The sequence below is a fragment of the Mustela erminea genome, chromosome 9 (assembly GCF_009829155.1).
Source record: "Mustela erminea isolate mMusErm1 chromosome 9, mMusErm1.Pri, whole genome shotgun sequence".
Lineage (NCBI taxonomy): Eukaryota > Metazoa > Chordata > Mammalia > Carnivora > Mustelidae > Mustela > Mustela erminea.
The window spans coordinates 105,660,687-105,680,332 of record NC_045622.1 but is presented as its reverse complement, the minus strand read 5'-3'; the positions used below and the strand labels follow the sequence as shown (position 1 = coordinate 105,680,332).

The following is a 19,646-nucleotide window of genomic DNA, read 5'->3' as shown; positions in this document are numbered from 1 at the left end:
TTCAGAGCTCACACAGAGAACCAATGAGAGAATGTGCAGAGAGACCAGAGAATACCCCAGCTTGTCACCGCTTAAGATTCAGCTATCCGGCTAAGATGTCTCCTGCATGGAGAGCCCCCAAAAACTCCAGGCTTGCATTCACTTCAGCTCAGCTGTCCTTACAGGGAGCCCTCTGCATGGAGAGCCCTGGCATCAGCCACCACACATGTGCATGTGCTCTCTCTATTAAATAAATAAATAAATAAATAAATAAATAAATAAATAAATAATTTTTTTAAAGAAGTTCATCACCAATAAACTGGCCTTGTGAGAAGTGTTAAAGGGACTTCTTTACATGGAAAAGAAAAGACAATAATTAGAGGTGAGAAGATTCTGGAAGGAAAAAAATCTCATGTGTAAAAGCAAACATACAGTAAAGGTAGAGGGCAATTACTTACAAAGCTAGAATGAAGGTTAAAAGATAAAAGTAGTATGTGCTTTGGTGAGTGCTGTGAAGTGTGTAAACCTGGCAATTCACAGACCTGTACCCCTGGGGATAAAAATATATGTTTATAAAAAATAAAAAAATTTTTAAAAATATAAAAGTAGTAAAATCAATTACATGTAAAGAATTGGCACTGGGTGTCCGTGCCAAGTGTCATATGCAGACAGCGAATCATGGAACACTACATCAAAAACTAATGACATACTGTATGGTTACTAACATAACATAATTTTTAAAAAGAATTAGTTATGGGGGCTCACACAGTAATTAGATGTAAAACACGGTGCTATATACATAAAATATGGAGAAGGAAATAAAAAGGAAGTTCTTTTAGAATGTGTCCAAACTTAAGTGGTCATCAACTTAATATAGACTACTATATATTTAGGATGCTATATATGAACCTCATGAAAACCATAAAACAAAACCTGTAATATATACACCAAAAAATAAAGAGAAAGAAAACCAAGCACAACATTAAAGAAAGTCATCTATTACAGGAAAAGAGAACAAAAGAAAAAGAAAGGAACAGAGAAAGACAATAAAACAACCAGAAAACAATAAACAAAATGGCAATAAATGCATCTAGATCAACAATTACTTTAAGTGTAAATCATCTAAATTCTCCAATCAAAAGACATATGGTGGAAGAATGGATTTAAAAAGACAAGACCAAAAATAAATAAATAAATAAAAGACAAGACCCCCTGCTCCCGCCATATGCTGCTTCCAAGACACTCAGACCTAAAGAAACATACAGACTGAAAGTGAAAGAATGGAAAAAGATATTCCATGCAAATGGAAGCAAAAAGAAAAAAAGGGGGGCCAGGTAGCAATACTTATGTCAGACAAAATAGACTTTTAAAAAAGATTGTAACAAGAGGTAGAGAGGGCATTACCTAATGATAAAGGGAGCAGTTCAATAAGAGGATATAACACTGTTGATGGGAATGTAAATTGGTGCAGAAACAGCATGGAGGGTTCCTTACAAATTAAAAATAGAGGGGCACCATGGGGGCTCAGTCAGTTGAGAATCTGACTCTTGATTTCAGTTCAGGTCATGATCTCAGAGTCCCTGGATTAAGCCCCACATTTGGCTCCATGTTCAGCAGGAAGTCTGCTTGAGGATTTCCCGCCCTCTTCCTCTGCCCCCACCTCTCCCTGACTCACATGCATGTTCACGCTTTCTCTAAAATAAATAAATAAATCTTTAAAAAATTTAAAAATAGAAATAGCATGAGATCCAGTAATTCCACTACTAAACATTTACCCAAAGAAAACCCCTGTGTTTATTGCAGTATTATTGCAATGGCCATGATATGGAAGCAATGTAATGTTCACTGATAGATGAATGGATAAAGAAGGTGTGTTTGTGCATAATACATATGTATGTATATGACATATATATTAATGGAATATTACTCAGCCATAAAAATAGAATGAGATTTTGCCATTTGTGGCAATCTGGATGGACCTGGAGGATATTATGGTAAGTGAAATAAGTCAGACAAAGACAAATACCATACATTTTCACTTATGTTTGGAATCTAAAAAAAACAAAACAAAAAGGTGAAACAGATCAATAAATATAGAAAACAAACCAGTGGTTGTCAGAGGGATGGGAGGTGAAGAGATGGGCAAAATGGATGAAGTGGAGTGGAGGGTATAGGCTTCCAGTTATGGGATGAATAAGTCATGAAGTAGGGAAGTACAGCATGGAGAATATAGCCAATGGTGGGGTGCTAGCACTGTATGGGGACAACAGCTACACTTGTGAGCATAGTATAACGTAGAGCTGTTGACTCACTATGCCATATACCTGAAACCAATGCAATGTTGTATGTCAGCTATTCCTCACTAGAAGAAAGAAAACACAAGCACTGATAAATTATTGACTACTACATCTGAAACTAACGATGTACTGTATGTGGGCTAATTGAATTTAAGTTTAAAAAAGAAAAAAAAAGCAATCCCAAAATTCATATGGAAAAACAGAGGACCCTTAACAATCAAAGAACTTATGAACAGAAACAAAACCGGAGGCATCACATGTTTTGATGTCAAAATATATTACAAAGCTACAGTATGGTACTAGTATAAAAACAAACATATAGCCCAATGGAACAGAATAGCATTAGACTAAGCATACACAGTCACTTGATCTCGGACAGTGGTGACAAGAATTCACACTGGGGACAGAATAGTGTTTTCCATGAATGGTGTTGTGGAAAACAGATACTGACATGCAAAAGATTGAAACGGGAAACATCTTACATTGTACACAAAAATCAACTCACAAAGGGTTAGAGACTAAGATGTAAGATCTGAAACAAAGAAGCAGAGAACAGAATAGTATTTGCCAGATGCTGGGGGGCGTGGAAAACCAGGACATACTTGTCAAAGGGTACAAAGTTTCACTTATGTGAGATCAGTTCTAAGGATCCACTGTATAGCATAGTGTCTCTAGTTACAGTGCTATACTATATATTGAAAATTTGCTATTAGGAGGTCTTGCATTGAGTTTTATCACAAAAATAATGAATAAAAAGGGCAGGAGAAAGTTTCAGGCGATGATGGATATGTTTATTGCATGGGTTGTGGTGTCGACATTTGGATGTATACTTATTAGATTCATCAACTTGTATATATTAAATACATGCAGCTCTTTGTATGTTAGTCATACCTCCATAAAGTTGGGGTTTTTAAAAAAGATTTTATTTAAATTCACATTAGTTAACATATCATATTATTAGTTTCAGGGGTAGAATCTCGCTATTCATCACTCGCATAAAGTGGTTTTAAGAAAAATCCTTCAGATGTGCCATTGAACATGTCTTCAAACATGTTTTATTGCTCCTCTTTGACTGTCAAGACCCTAACCCTTTCCTTTTCCAATTAAACAGGGTACGATGATGGTTCCTTGTCTCTGTGAGAATCCTTTCCATCCCCTACCATCGCAAACAGAAAGGTTAAAGTTAAGCCCCAAAGAATTATAAACAGGATCTTGAGATATTTGCACACATATGTTCACTGCAGCACTATTCACAATAGCCAAACCAAGGAAACCAACTGAATGTCCACCAGTGGATAAATGGGTAAAGAAAATGTGATGCATACATAAAAAAAGAATATGATTCATTCATAAACAGAGGAAGTCCTGCTAGGTGCTACAATAGGTGAATCTCAAGGAAGTTTTGTTAAATGAAATAAGGCAGTCCCAGAAGGAAAAATACTGCACAATTCCACTTATATGAAGTATATAAAATATTAAAATAAATAAAAAAATAAATAGAATGGTGGTTATCAGGGAGCAGGGAGAAGGAACATGGGAGATTGCTATTCAATGGGTATAGAGTTTTAGTCATGCAAGACGAAAAAGTTTGAGAGATCATTGTATTTACAATTAACAACACTGTTATTATACAGTTAAAAGTTTAAGAATCCAGATCTCATAATATGTGTTAATTTTAAGATGTCCTGATTTTTCTCTTATTAATACTAAACTAATAAATACTAATACTAATAAAAATGGAATTCCGTCCCATACTGCATTTTAGGATCAAGCACCATGACTAGCACATTATAATTTTCTGATAAATAATGTACATGTTCATGATAGGCTGAAGGGTTTACTTAATGATCCATAACAATAACTGTCATCCAGGCCCGCGGTGGGGGCCGGGGGGGGAGACTTCTCTGGAACTTGTCATGCTCTTGGAACTTGTAATAAATAGAATGTAAACTCCACAAAGCAGAGGTGTGGACTATTGTGACCAATGCCATGTTTCCTGGAGAGAACAGAGGGGCCCAGGGAGGCATGGGGTAACTACCATGAGCGAAAGAGTGTATGACCAAGTTGCCATGCTCTATTTTGCATGGTCACTAAGCCTCCCTTCTACTGGTCTTACTTTCCTCAAAAAAGGCCATCAGAATATGAATGGAAAGAAATGGTTTCATTTGTGTTACTTTCTTTAACAAATACACAATCTTTATGATTATAAACACTAAAAGCTATCTGCTCTTATTGAGTAAAAATATCTGTGTTCAGTTCCCAGCAACAGGATATTCTCTTTATATCAACTCAGACAACATGGATGGTCACTGAGAACCAGGACAATGAGGTAAGAGGACCCGAAGCCAGAACTGTGTCCCCACCTTTTATTCACCTTAGAGACACCAAGGTCACAGGTTTCCTATACCCCATAACCCACTCCTCTTCCTATTCACCTCCACGGTGAGGGCTTCTCCAACATTCTTCCTTCCGTTCCTGCGTGCAGCTTTTCTCAGTGCCTTTAAGCCCTCCTCGAATTTGTTGGTGATAACCAGCCACCGAGCAGACTCTACCAGCCACCTGATCAAAGAAGACAGAGGTGCAGCCATATGTGTCCATATGCTTTGTCCTGAAATGCCTCTCCCATCCTATTTAATATCTACCTCTTGTTCTGTTATACCAGGAAACAGAAACTTACGATCCTCTTTACCATAACTAGAAAACTGAGAGGATGACCTCTCCATGCAGTACCTTCTCGCTACCGGCAATCTAAAGCAATCTAAATAGGAGTCCTATTGCCCCCTCACTCTTAATCTCGGGAATATTTTCAGGTTTGGCAAATAAAAATAGTGTGTCTAGTTAAATCTGAATTGAGATAAATAGTGACTATGAATAATTCTTGACTATAACCATCTCCCGTGTGATATTTTGGACCTACTCATCCTGAAAAGTATTTGTTGTTTATGTGAAATTGTACTTGAATAAGACACCCTATATTCTATCAGGCTGAGAAATAAAAATACAGAACTCTCAGATAAAGAGAAATTTCACGGGGTACCTGGGTGGCTCCGTGGGTTAAAGCCTCTGCCTTCGGCTCAGGTCATGATCCCAGGATTCTGGGATGGAGCCCCATAACGGGCTCTCTGCTCAGCAGGGAGCCTGCTTCCTCCCCTCTCTCTCTCTGCCTGCCTCTCTGCCTACTTGTGATCTCTCTCTGTCAAATAAATAAATAAAATCTTTAAAACAAGAGAAAGAGAGAGAAATTTCACATAAACTGTGAATAATTTTTAGTGTAGCTATGCTCCCTACAATATTTGGAATATTCTACAAAAAGATTTTGTTGTTTACCTGAAATTCAAACTTAACTGAATGTCCTTGAAATTATCTGCCAACTCTACCCATTCAGTTTCTTGAAATGTGCATAGGAACCCTACTAAGAGAGCATGTGCTCGAGTTCTTAACTAAGAACCAAACAGAATTCATAGGACCTGATTCCATGTATCTTGTACCCCAGGATCCTCTAAGACAAAGGGAAAAATAAAGCCTTTACCTTGAGAAAAGAAAAGAGACAAATAATGGTGCAGAGACCACCAGCTGAAGGGTGTACCAGTCTCGAATGGCAAAAGCCAGTCCTCCCAGGATCATCTGTCCTACGCAAGGCGTGCAGACTGCCACCGTTATTCCCAAGGCTTGGAATCGGGGCACTGTCCATTCTACAACTGACAGAAAACACAAACAGGATTTTGAATTCCAAGATGGAGTCTCAAAGTCGAAGTCCAGGCTTGGAAAATGTCAAAGACGCCACGTGTTTACTTACGCAGCATAATATTATTTGTCATGATGCTCATGGTAGAGCAGCCAGCCAGGAAGCGTAGCACACAGTAAATGACAAAGGTGGGCGCAAAGGCTGCGCAGGTGTCAGCAACGGCCAGCTGGAGGAAACACCACTTGAGAATTAACTTCCTCCCAAACCTGAGGAACGGGAACAGGTTAGATGGGGGAATAAGAGCAACCTGTGGGGAAAATTAACAAAAAGAAGGCACACATTGAAATTTAGTCCATGTTTTGATAAGTGAAACTTTGCCCTTGGAACTTGAAAAGATCAAGAGCTAGTCATCAGGAGATCATCCCAGAAGTAACTCTCCTGTTTGTAAATAGGTACTGAGTGTAACAAAGCTTCTTCCCCAGTCTGTTACCAGAACTTTGAGACCCACTGAAACCATATGAGACCGATTGCAATCCTGGAAATGTTAACACATCACAAAGGTCCCTTGTACTAACAGAGACAGATGACACACTAGACTCTGTGCAGTGTCTAGAACATGAGGAGCTGCATGGACTGAGTTGCATCCCCTGCCTCCACCCCAGTTCATATATTGAAGACCTAATACCCAGTGAAATAGTATTTGGGGATGTGCTTTGTGGTAGCTAATTAGGTTTCTATGAGGTCATGAGAGGGGGGTTCTTATGATGGAGTTAGTGCCCTTATAAGAAGAGAGATTGCCGTCCTCTTTCTGCCATGTGAGGCTATAGCAAGAAGGCAGCTGTCTTGAAGTCAGGAAGACAGCTCTCACCAGGAACCAAATCTCTCTGCACCTAGATCTTGGACTTCACAGCTTCTGGAATTTGAGAAAATAAATTTTATGTTGTCTAAGCCGCCTGGTTTCTGGTGTTTTATTGTGGTAGCTTAAGCTCACTAAGACAAGATCTAAATCTATACTTGGGGACTCTGGGACCATGCAGGTCATAAACACACTATATGAAAGGATCATCCAGGGAACAATGCAGTAAACTTGCTGATGGGTTGCGTTAGAGCCTGTCTCTGCTCAGTCTGGCTTTATAGGCCTAGAACATGTTTCTCTAAAGAAGGGAGCCACAACTCAGAGAACTTTGTTTAGAGTGAATTGTCAGAGGAAAAGATTAGGTAAGATGAGGGTAAAGAAACAGAGAAGAAGAAAGTATTTTTATTTTATTTATTTTTAAAAAGATTTTATTTATTTATTTGAGAGAGAGAGAGCACAAGCAAGGGGAGTGGCAGGCAAAGAGAGAGGGAGAAGCAGACTCCCTGCTGAGCAGGGAGCCCAATGTGGGGCTCGATCCCAAGACTCTGGGATCATGACCTGATCATGACCAAAGGCAGACATTTAACCAACTGAGCCACCCCAAGAAGGTATTTTTAAAAAGGAAGGAGAATTCAGTGTTTCAGTTTTCTGGGAGAGAGGACCTTTCTCTGGACAATGTGGACGAGACACCTGTGCTGGTTCTGTATGACCAGGAATGGACAAACAGTGGGATTGCACAAAAACCCTGAAATCCTTGCTATGCTTGCAGAATATTTCCATTATAACATAGTGTTAAATCTTTTATATTCTGAGTATTTATATTATATACACTCACATTTCCATTTGAAATGGAATAAAATCTAGATACAGTAATGCTACGGTTAATGAAACTATGTAATGACAACTATTGCAAAGTCTGGTCAGTCAAAATGAAAAGCAGCTGTATTAAAGATATACCATGTAGTGGTATCTAGGGGCGCCTGGGTGGCTCAGTTGGTTAAGTGTCTGCCTTCTTCTCAGGTCACGATCCCAGAATCCTGGGATCAAGCCCCATGTCCAGCTCCTTGCTCAGGAGGGAGTCTGCTTCTCTCTCTTCCCCTGCTCAGGCGCACTCTCTCTCTCTCAAATAAATAAACAAAACAGAAAACCTTTAAAATACAGTGATATTTAGAGCAGCAGGCATTTGGTAACACTGTGGTTGTCCATCACCAAAAAATGGATGAGGAGCGTCATCGTGGATTTTCCCTGTAGAGCACAGTGCGCCAATTAGAGGACTGAACTAGAAATACACATAGGAATGTGCATGTACCTCAAAAAACATAGCAATGGGTACAAAAGAGAAAGTATAAGATAATAACACATTTACAGGGGTGCCTGGGTGGCTCAGTGGTTAACCCTCTCCCTCCAGCTCAGGTCATGATCTCAGGGTCCTTGGATCGAGTCCGACATCAGGCGCTCTGCTCAGCAGGGCCCACCCCTCTGCCTCTCTGCTTACTTGTGATCTCTCTGTCTGTCAAATCAATACATAAAATCTTTTAAAAAACACATTTACATACCTCTGTTAATTAAAATATATGTAAACCAATGCCATTTATTTTGGAAAAAAGCACATATGAATTTAAAGAAATACAGTTAATGCATTATAATGACCTTTGTTGGGAAAAAGGAACTGGGATTGGGACATAAGGGAAGAAATGAAACACATATATACAAACATGAAAGGAATTCATGGCCAAACTCATGACGACACTGTCTCATGAAATGAGTATAATTCAACCGTCTGTAATTGATAGTCAAAGGAAGAACAATTTGTGCCATGCAAAATAGAAAGATGATTGTTTCATTAATTATTGATTGTGCAATTTGGTTGTATGTTCACCAATTTTTTTTCTTCCCAGATGCTGAGGAAGATGACTCTTCCTGGCCTTCTATTTAAGTTAGAGTCACAGGTCTGCATTCTGACCATGGATTGTGGAGAGAAGTGACCAAGGCCACTTCCAGGCCTGTTCATACAAGGTCCACTTGGGTCCTGCTCATTCTCTTGGACAGCATGGCTGGAAACAAAAAAGCTGCAGATGAAAAAGTCACACAATGGAAGATGCTGGTTCCCTGAGCCACTGCTCAGAGGATGGGGGAACCACATGACCCATACCACTCTGTGAGGACAGTAAGAATCATGATTTTATTAAAATCCCAATTTTGATTCTAGGGTTCTTACTGTAACTAGCTACATTGGCTAACACAGTAATGTTAGAATAATTGTGTTTGATGACATAACTAGAGAAGTTTTGTATGTGTATATCATTTTTGGTATAGTTTTCTCTACTTTATTTGAAAAAATATTTTATTTGAGGTGTGCCAGAGTGACTCAGTCAGTTAAATGTCCCACTCTTGGTTCTGGCTCAGGTCATGATCTCAGAGTCAAGAGATTGAGCCCCAAGTCAGGCTCTACACTGGATATGGAGTTTACTTAAGATTCTTTTTATCCCTCTTCCTCTGCCCCTTCCCCCAAGACTCTGTCTAAAATTCTTTTTTAATTGGAAAAGAAAACATGATGTAGAACTGTAAACATATGCATTAAAAGAGGTTACAAAATTATGTATACATTTTTACCAATTTTATTTAAAACATATATTTCTGATGTATATGGCTCCCAGTTGAGTGGACTTGTTCATAGCTCTTTATTTTGAAATTGTCAGATATGAAAGTTTAAATAAATACTACAATGAACACTGCTGTAAATCTCAAGCGGATTCACCACTAGAGAGCATTTTGCTATATTTGCTGTATTTCTTTGCCTTTGTGAATACACACACACACACACACACACACACACACACACACACTTTCTTTTCTGTTGAACCATCTGAATGGCAGTTACAAACCACGTGACACATCACTCCTAGTTTTTTTTAGCATGCATGTATTAAAAAACACAAGTTGGGCGCCTGGGTGGCTCAGTGGGTTAAAGCCTCTGCCTTCGGCTCGGGTCGTGATCCCCGGATCCTGGGATCGAACCCCGCATCGGGCTCTCTGCTCTGCAGGGAGCCTGCTTCCTCCCCTTTCTCTCTCTGCCTGCCTCTCTGCCTACTTGTGATCTCTCTCTCGCTCTCAAATAAATAAAATCTTTAAAAAAAAAAAAAACAAACACAAGTAGTTTCTAAGGATGCCTGGCTGGCTCAGTTGGTTAAGTGTCCGACTTGATTTTGGCTCAGTTCATGATCTCAGGTTCTTAAGATCAAGACTCTTGGCGGGCTCCCTACTCAGCAGGAAATTGGCCTGAGATTCATTCTCTCTCTCTTTCTCTCTCTCTCCCTCTGCCCCTCCCCTGCCACTTACCTCTCTCAAATAAATAAAACTTTAGAATCTCCTTGGTTGGCCATATATTCCCCTTTAATGGGACAGTCATGGGAAGATGGCAGCTTGGGTATTTATTAGATGAATGTAATCTTGGTCAGGGCTTATATTGGGGACAGACTGTTTTCAAGCAAGTCCATACTCAGCACTGTTTTCCTCTACTTGAAATCTCCTGCTGCATGACTAATACGCACTCCCAATTTATTACACCCCAAACAGAAGTCTTAACTTTCTACTCTTATATGATTCATTTCCTATTTTCCTTCATTTCATGATATCAGCATGTATCCATTTGCTCTGGCTGAAGATACAGATACAATCCTTGATCTTCTGTTTGCCACACCAAAGCCTCCTTAAAAACCAGAAACCATCAGGAAACTGTTACATCTACCTACCAAGTATGTTCCAAAGAGAGCTACTTGTTACCATTTCCAAGACACCTTCCTAATTGAAACTCCCATCATCTTTCCTAAGGATTATTTTGATAGCCTCTTAAATGTTTTCTCTACCCCCACTCTGGCTCTCCCACTTAATTATCAATGGAGCATCAAGAATGATATTTTTTGTTGAAAATAGAACTGCCCTATGACCCAGCAATTGCACTACTGGGTATTTACCCTAAAGATACAAACGTAGTGATCCAAAGGGGCACGTGCACCCGAATGTTTATAGCAGCAATGTCCACAATAGCCAAACTATGGAAAGAACCTAGATGTCCATCAACAGATGAATGGATCAAGAAGATGTGGTATATATACACAATGGAATACTATGCAGCCATCAAAAGAAATGAAATCTTGCCATTTGCGACAACATGGATGGAACTAGAGCGTATCATGCTTAGCGAAATAAGTCAAGCAGAGAAAGACAACTATCTTATGATCTCCCTGATATGAGGAAGTGGTGATGCAACATGGGGGCTTAAGTGGGTAGAAGAAGAATCAATGGAACAAGATGGAATTGGGAGGGAGACAAACCATAAGTGACTCTTAATCTCATAAAACAAACTGAGGGTTGCTGGGGGGAGGGGGGTTGGGAAAAGGGGGTGGGGTTATGGACACTGGGGAGGGTATGTGCTTTGGTGAGTGCTGTGAAGTGTGTAAACCTGGTGATTCACAGACCTGTGCCCCTGGGGATAAAAATATATGTTTATAAAAAATAAAAAAAAATTTTTTAATGATATTTTAAAAATATTCTATCATAATAATTCTCTTAAAAGGCTCTGATGGGTACCTTTCAGGTTATAGGAATAAGGTCTTAAACCCTACTGCTTGTCTTTCACTCCTTCAGAAAAGACACATGTACAGAGCTCAAAAAGTAACTACCTGAGCTTAGTTGAGAGTGAACAGAAGCAGGTAGATTGTGGTGGGGAGTGTTTGCTCTCGTCGAAGAGGGCAGATGGAGACCAATACAAGGAAGATCCTATTTCCAGAGCTATTAGCCTGGAATAAGGGGCAACCCACACAGTGAGAGAAGTGAATGGCATGCATTTTGTGATCTGGGGAACCAGGTCACAGAAGGTGGGAAACTGGGAACATTAAAGGGAGTGAGGGTCCCAGCAAGGGAAAGTGGCAAAGAGAGGATCCTTCAATTGTGTCTACCACACATCCCCTAAATAGCCCCGAGAGTAAGTACATGCAGAATAAGCTCAAAGCAAGTCAACTACAGACAAAGATCTGAACTGAGGTTGGATCTTCTGCATAAGAAATAGATACTAGTGGTGTCTGGGTGGCTCAGTTGGTTAAGCCTCTGCCTCTGGCTCAGGTCATGATCTCAGCGTCCTGGGATCATGCCCCATGTTGGGAATCTCTGCTCAGCAGGAGTCTGCATCTCTCCCCCCCCACCCTTTTTCTCTCAAATAAATAAATAAAATCTTTTTTTTTTAAAAAAAGGGAAAACCTTAAAAAAAAAAAAAAAAAGGAGCACCTGGGTGGCTCAGTGGGTTAAGCTTCTGCCTTCGGCTCAGGTCATGATCTTGGGGTCCTGGGATCAAGCTCCTCATCGGGCTCTCTGCTCAGCGGGAGTCTGCTTCCCTCCCACCCGCCGCTTGCCTCTCTGTCTACTTGTGATCTCTGTCTGGGTCAAATAAATAAATAAAATCTTCAAAAAGAAAGGAAATAGATTTTAGTTCAGTCTGAGGCTTGAAAATTATCTGCTAAAATAAAGGAATCAGTATTACTGGTGAGTAATAATGGAAAATAGAATCTTCGCAACTTAATATTTATAATATTCAAGATATTATTCATAATATCCTACTATGTGAAGAACGAAGAAAATGGAACTCCATTTCCTAGAGAATGGAAATCTTTTGGATTTCTGCTGAAAGTAGAGAAAATTTGGGATTAACCAACAAGGATTTTAAAGTGGTCATATAACAATTCTCAAAGAGAAATAATCTATGATTTTAGCCTATGAAATGCAAAGCTTAGAAAGAGACATTCTCATAGGGACAGCAATATAGGTAAGCCAAAGTTATTGAAATTCAAGAGCTGAAAAAGAAGTTTCTAATACAAAAAATTCCCTGGATGGATTTAGCAATCATGTGGACACAGGAGAGAGACTATGTGAAGATGGATCAATAGGGATTATAGAAGGGAACGAGCAGAGAGAAATAACGATTTGAGAGAATGAACAAAGAGCCTCAGTGCTATTACTCCAGGAAGCAGTAAACAGTTCCTGTAAAAAGCCAGATAATTATCATTTTAGGCTTTGTGATCCACATTTTCTTATTTTTTCTTTTCTTTATTAAGATACTTTTTGTATTTCTTTTTTAAAGATGGACTATTTTTTTTTTTTGGTATAAGCTATAATTCTTTTTTTCTTCCATCTTGTTTTATTTTTTTAGTGTTCCAAGATTCATTATTTATGCACCACGCCCAGTGCTCCATGCAACACATACCCTCCTTAATACCCACCACAAGGCTCACCTAACCCCCCACCTCCTCCCCTCCGAAAACCTCAGTTTGTTTCTCAGAGTCCACAGTCTCTCATGGTTCATCTCCCCCTCCAATTTCTCCCAATTAACTTTCCATTCCTTCTCCTAATGTCCTCCATGTTATTCCTTATGATAGACTATTTTTAGAGCAGTTTTAAGTTGGCTGCAACACTGAGCAGAAAGTACAGAGATTTCCCAAATATCCTGTCCCATTGCACACACAGCTTCCCTACCCATCAATATCCTGCACCAAGTGAGACATTTGATATAATTGAGCCTACATTGATGCATCATTATCCCCCAAAGTCCATAGTTTACATTGGGGTACAGTCTTAGTGTTGTACATTCTATGGTTTTCGACAAATGTATACTAACAGGTACCCACCATTACAGTCTCCTGTAGAGTAGTTTCACTGATCTAAACCTCTGTAATGTGCCTATTTATTTCTTTGTCCCCTGCCCACCACTCATCTTTTTACTGCCTCTACAGTTTTTCCTTTTCCAGAATGTCACAGAGTTGAAATCATGCAGTGTGTAGCCTTTTCAGATCGGCTTTCGCTTCGTTTTATGCATCCAAGACTCCTCCATGTCTTCTCATAGCTAGACTGTTCATTTGCTTTTAGGACTGAATAATATTGCATTGTTAGATGTATTATGGTTTATTTATGCATTCACCTACTGAAAGGAATGGTGGTTGCTTCCAAGGTTTGACAATTATGAAGAAATCTAAGCCTCTGCACAGCAAAGGAAACAGTCAACAAAACAAAGAGGAAACCCACGGAATGGGAGAAGATTCTTGCAAATGACACTACAGATAAAGGGCTGATATCCAAGATCTATAAAGAACTTCTCAAACTCAACACCCAAAAAACAGATAATCAAGTCAAAAAATGCACAGAAGGTTTGAGCAGACACCTCTCCAAAGAAGACCTACAAATGGCTAACAGACATATGAAAAAGTGTTCACATCATAAGCCATCAGGGAAATTCAAACCGAAACTACATTAAGATACCACCATATACCAGTTAGAATGGCAAAAATCAACAAGGCAAGAAACAACAAAGCTCCAACAAACGTTAGAGGAGCTGTGGAGAAAGGGGAATCCACTTACACTGCTGGTGAGAATGCAAATTGGTGGAGCCATTTTGGAAAACAGTGTGAAGATTCCTTAAAAAACTAAAAATAGAACTACCCTGGGACCCAGAAATTGCACTACTGGGTATTTACCCCAAAGATACAGATGTGAAAAGAGGGGGCCCTGCACCCCAGTGTTCATAGCAGCAATGTCCACAATAGACGGACTTTGGAGAGCTGAGATGACCTTCAACAGACAAATGGATAAAGATGTGGTATATATGTACAATAGAATATTATGCCTCCCTCAGAAGGATGAATACCCACCATTTGCACCAACATGGATGGGACTGGAGGAGATTATGCTGAGTGAAATAAGTCAAACGAGGTTAATTATCATATGGTTTCACTTCCTTGTGGAAAATAAGAAATAGCATGGAGGACATTAGGAGAAGGAAGAGAAAAATGAAGGAGGAGAAATTGGGGTGGGAGCTGAACCATCAGAAACTATGGACTCCAGGAAACGAACTGAGGCTTTTAGAAGGGAGGAGGTGGGAGATAGGTGAGCCGGGTGATGGGTATTAAGGAGGCATGGATTGCATTGAGCACTGGGTGTTATACACAAATAATGAATCATGGAACACTACATCAAAAACGAATGATGTACTGTAGTGACTAACATAACACAATAAAAAAAAAAGATTATATTTTGGATTAAAACGTCTTTTTCAGATAAATCTCTTGCAAGTATTCTTTTTCCTGGCCTGTGACTTGTCATCTTAGTCTCTTGATTTTGTTCCTTTTTCATTGCAATATAATATGTAAAAAAAAATATAATTTGCCATTTTCACCACTTTAAAGTTATAAATTACTGGGATTCGTTAGATTCGCAATGTTGTGTAACCACTATCCACTGCCAGAAATTTTCAAAATCTTCAACAGAAACTCTGTGTCCGTTAGGCAATAATGTTCCAGTCCTCTTTTCCCCACCCTCTGGTATCTCTAACCTACCTTTTCTCTATGTATCTGCCTATTCTAGTTATTTCATAGAAGTGAATACAGTATCTGTCCTCTTGTGCCTGTCTTATTTTGCCTTGTATAATGTTTTCATGGTTCATCTGTATTACAGTATGGACCAAAAATTTATTTCTTTTTATGGTTGAAAAGCATTCCATTGGATATACACATCCCCTTTTATCCCTTCAGCCATTGATGGATTCTTGGGTTGTTTCTGCTTTCTGGTTGTTGTGAATAATGCTGCAATGACATTGTTGTGTAAATACTTGTTTGAGTCGCTTTTTCAATTCTTTTGGTTTTATACCTAGCAATGGAATTGCTAGGTCATATGGTTTCTCTGCATTTAACTTTTTAAAGAATTTCCAAAGTATTTTTCACAGTGGCTGTACTATCTTACCTTCCTGTCAGCAGACTTCCAATTTCTCTACATCCTTGTGAATGCATGATGTTTTCCATCTTGGTTTTGTTGTTGTTGTTTTATGGATTTTATTTATTTATGACAGAGAGAGATAGCAAGAGAGGGAACACAGGTACAGGGGAGCTGGAGAGGGAGAAGCAGGCTCCCTGCTGAGCAGAGAGCCCAATACGGGACTCCATCCCAGGACCCAGGATCATGATCTGAGTGGAAGGTAGAGGCTTAACCGACTGAGCCACTCAGAAGCCCCCCCCATCTTGTTTTATTATATTATAGCCATTCTAGTAGGTATGAAGTGTATTTCACTATGGCTTTGACTTACATTGTTTTCAATATCATGATGTTGAACACTTTTTTCATGTGCTTATGCACCATTTGTACATCTTTTTTAAAGAAATGTATAATCAAGTCCGTTGTTCATTTAAAATGTGGGTTTTTTGTCTTTTTGGTTTTTAGCGTAGGAGTTCTTCATATATGCCGAATACTTAACCCATTCCATTGATCTGTTTCCTATTTTTATGGCGTATATGTGATTTACAAAAATATTTTCTCCCATTACATAGGTTATCATTTCACTTTCTTGATAATGTGCTTTGAGGTGCAAAAAGTTTTAATTTTTGATGATGACCAGTCTATCTATAGTTTTCATCACTCATGCTTTTGGTGCCATAACAAAGAATTCATGGCCAAACCCAAGGTCATATAGATTCACTGCCCCCATTTTCTTTTAAGAGTTTTATGGTTTTTAGCTCTTGTATTTAAGTCATTAACCCATTTTTTGTTAATATTTATTATGGCTTTAGGTAAGGATCTAGCTTTATTATTTTGCATGTGGATATCTATTTGTCATGGAGCCATTTGTTGAAAGGGCTGTATTTTACCAACTGAATGATCTTGGAATTCTTTTCAAAAAATGAATCAGCCACAGAGATATGGTTTTATTTTTATTTCTGTAACTGGGTGGTTCTGTGTTATGGAACCATTAGAAATGGACACTGAGGGTTGCTGGGGGGAGGGGGTTTGGGAGAAGGGGGTGGGATTATGGACATTGGGGAGGGTATGTGCTTTGGTGAGTGCTGTGAAGTGTGTAAACCTGGTGATTCACAGACCTGTACCCCTGGGGTTAAAAACATATGTTTATAAAAAATAAAAAATTTAAAAAAAAAAAGCTACATTTACTGTCATACCCTCAGAGTTCACAGTTTCCAACTGACGTAACAGATGACATCGTGTTGGTAAGTAGTAAGGGGAATCTTAATTCTCCATAACCCCCAGAGGAGACATGCCTGGTGCTGGCAATTGGCTGTCTAACTCAGAAGTGGTACTGTCAGTCACAGGATTCTCCAATTTCTAACACCACAAATGGTGACAGCAGTTGTCATTAGATTAAATACATGGTTGAAAACTTACCTTTAAAACACGGTTTTTGCAAAAACAAAAATCAAGGCCACTGGACACATGTTTTCTGTACACCATCAAGACATATTTTTATGGACACAACAAGTTTAGTAGGAATGCCTACCCATCACACTTGGGAAACAGGGACATGGTGACCATGTTCTGGAAATCCATAAGCATTCAGTTCATAGCGTCCAGGAGGCACTGAACACGCCTTCCTGGCCAAAGTCTGGGACATCGTTTTACGTATCTGTGTCTTCAAATAGCCCAAATCTTATGTCATGATACATCCCCTCTGTTCCCATAGGTAACTTTTCCCCATCCTCCTAAAACACATGTTGTGTCACCTCCTCTCTAAACTCTGTCCGAAAATGTCCCCATGTCTCACGGAGATGCTGTTTCTGTGTCCTGTACGTGGGAATCACAGCTGACAGCACCTGCTACACTGAACCCCCATGGGTTTCTATATCCCTGGAGACCACAGAAGCCCCCAGGCCAGTGTGATTGACAATAAGTGTGTCTTCATGGAAGAATGCTGTGTTGGTTCAACAAAATACTCCCTTGATCCAGAGACACTCACCTGTCTGATAAATGACCAAATATGATGCCTCCCACCAGCATTCCAGCCATGAATAAGAATTTGGCCATTGATTTCAGTGACTGCGATTCACATATCAGGTCCCACTAGAAGAGAAGGAGACCGGCAAAAGAGCACTGCATAGCACCTCATAACCCCTCAGTGGAAACCTGATGGAAGCTACTCAAATGACTTTTATGTTTCTTTATATCAGGCAGCCTTCTTCCTTTCCAGCTTCCTATTTTCTTTTCTTTTTCTTTCTTTCGTTCTTTTTTTTTTTTTTTTGCATCAGCTGATCTTTATCATTCAAGTGTCAGCCTAAATACAACTTCCTCTAGAAGGATTCATCTAAATTTGTTGGCTACATTAATGCCTTGTTTCATTTCATACGCAGTGATTCAAACTCGGCCGCAGAATGCAATCATTGGAGAAGCTTTAAACTTTCACCGATGGCAGAGTTTTACTGCAGATCTCACATGGCTGCTCCCGGGCACAGTCCGTGCTCCGAGGTTTTGATCAATATCCTGATGTTTCTAATTCACGAGCGTAACAAGTTTAACCCATTACATAAATTCCTTGCTTAAACTTTGGTCTTCCTAAGAATAAAAACCATATAATTGCAAGGTCACATCTACTTTTTAGTCCTGAGACTCATTAAATACGTAATTAGTGGCATTTAATAAAGAATACTTCCTGAAATAATGAAGAATGAACACCTATATGGCGATTAATGGCTTGAAGCATGTTCATTATTTGGGCTGCTTCGAAACACCCAGACTGTGTACTCACAAAAGGTAAACGGGATGTCTTACCTTAGTCACAATGGTGGAGGGGAAGGAGCTTTGGTCGTACACCCAGCCGTCCACACAGGGCTCTGTGTCCGACTCACTCGTGTTGGGGAAGGTCCTGTTCAGGTGAAGGAGATGCCACTGGGGATGGATGAAGCGACGACATTTCTCTGGCCTCAGGTTTGAGTCCAGCGGGATGGAGATTCTCAGGAGGGACTCTTGGCTCAGGATCCCAGTGCCGTTAGGAGAGACAGTGTCATTGTCGATGATGTGGACCCAACAGCGGTGACCAGGGACGGCTGCTGTGAAGTTCTCCAACGAAATATGAGGGTACACTATGAGGCTGGAGAGACTAAGGAAAACCATCTGAAGGATCTGGAATCTTCCCAGGCCTCCAACTTGATCCAAGAGGTCCTGAAAGGCCATCGAGGCTGAACAAGTGATCCCCCGTGGAAGGCAAAAGGACTTTATTTAGAAAAATTCAAAGGGAGAAGGGTCTCCATTCACTACGTCACACCAAGCCTGTGTTGATCCTGACCCCACTTTTTCCTCAATGGGCCCCGCTTTACCTCCACTAGGGCCACGGAAGCTGATTCTCCAAATTGTTTGGGGATCAGGTGGGTAGCCGTTTTCTTTAAAGTCCCAGAGAAGTATTTTTGCTGAGATGCTTCCAACAGCTGACCATTAGCACTGTTTAAAGGTGCACTTTGTGAAAAGTCTTTTCGTCAGCAGTGCCCTGAAATGTCACTGGACTTTGATCCCCACATCTGTAAATAACACAGAATAAACCTACTACAAGGATCCCAGTTCTTTGCAGAATGTGTCCCTTGAGAGCCCCAAAAGGGAACCTTTTTTGATTTTCCTGTGAAAAGTCCTAAAGGTTTAGTGTAGCACTGATTTTGATTAAAAGAGTTAATGAAAATAACCCCGAGTAAACAAAAGCACGTGAAGTATGGTGCAATCCTTCCCTGGTGGAAAGTGACCCTCTGCTTCACTTCAAATAGGACCACGAATTCACACTAAAAATAAGTTAACTTGAAAGGTGGGCAGAGTGGAGAGTGACAGTGGGCAGAGGCTAAGGCAGTGATAAGTTCCTAAAGAGGTTGACTTCCACAGGCTTGTTGATTCCTTCAGATAACTTTTGTGAGGGCCTTTTCTGTGCTGGGAACACAGCAGTGGATAAGACACGGTCTCTAAGGGTCTCTTCCTGTAGTCGGTGACAGAAGAACAGAAATAACGACCCTCCGATATTACAAAACATTCATGT

At 39.8% G+C, this 19,646-nt stretch overlaps 1 protein-coding gene across 3 annotated transcripts in view; it reads right to left on the bottom strand.

The window, feature by feature from the left end:
- Window positions 1-19,111, bottom strand: part of LOC116599645 (solute carrier family 22 member 9-like) — a 32,210-nt gene extending 13,099 nt beyond the window's left edge. Inside the window, exons 1-6 of one of the 3 annotated variants that reach the window (XM_032359612.1) lie at window positions 18,949-19,111; window positions 18,404-18,810; window positions 17,595-17,698; window positions 6,073-6,227; window positions 5,806-5,974; window positions 4,712-4,835 (exon numbers count right to left, since the gene is read on the bottom strand). In XM_032359612.1, coding sequence (XP_032215503.1) covers window positions 4,712-4,835; window positions 5,806-5,974; window positions 6,073-6,227; window positions 17,595-17,698; window positions 18,404-18,805 — 954 coding nt within the window. In that variant the 5' untranslated portion in view covers window positions 18,806-18,810; window positions 18,949-19,111. Of the gene's footprint in view, window positions 1-4,711; window positions 4,836-5,805; window positions 5,975-6,072; window positions 6,228-17,594; window positions 17,699-18,403 lie in introns of all 3 variants that reach the window. The other 2 variants (XM_032359610.1, XM_032359613.1) reach the window with 2 other exon arrangements.
- Window positions 19,112-19,646: the final 535 nt, after the last annotated feature.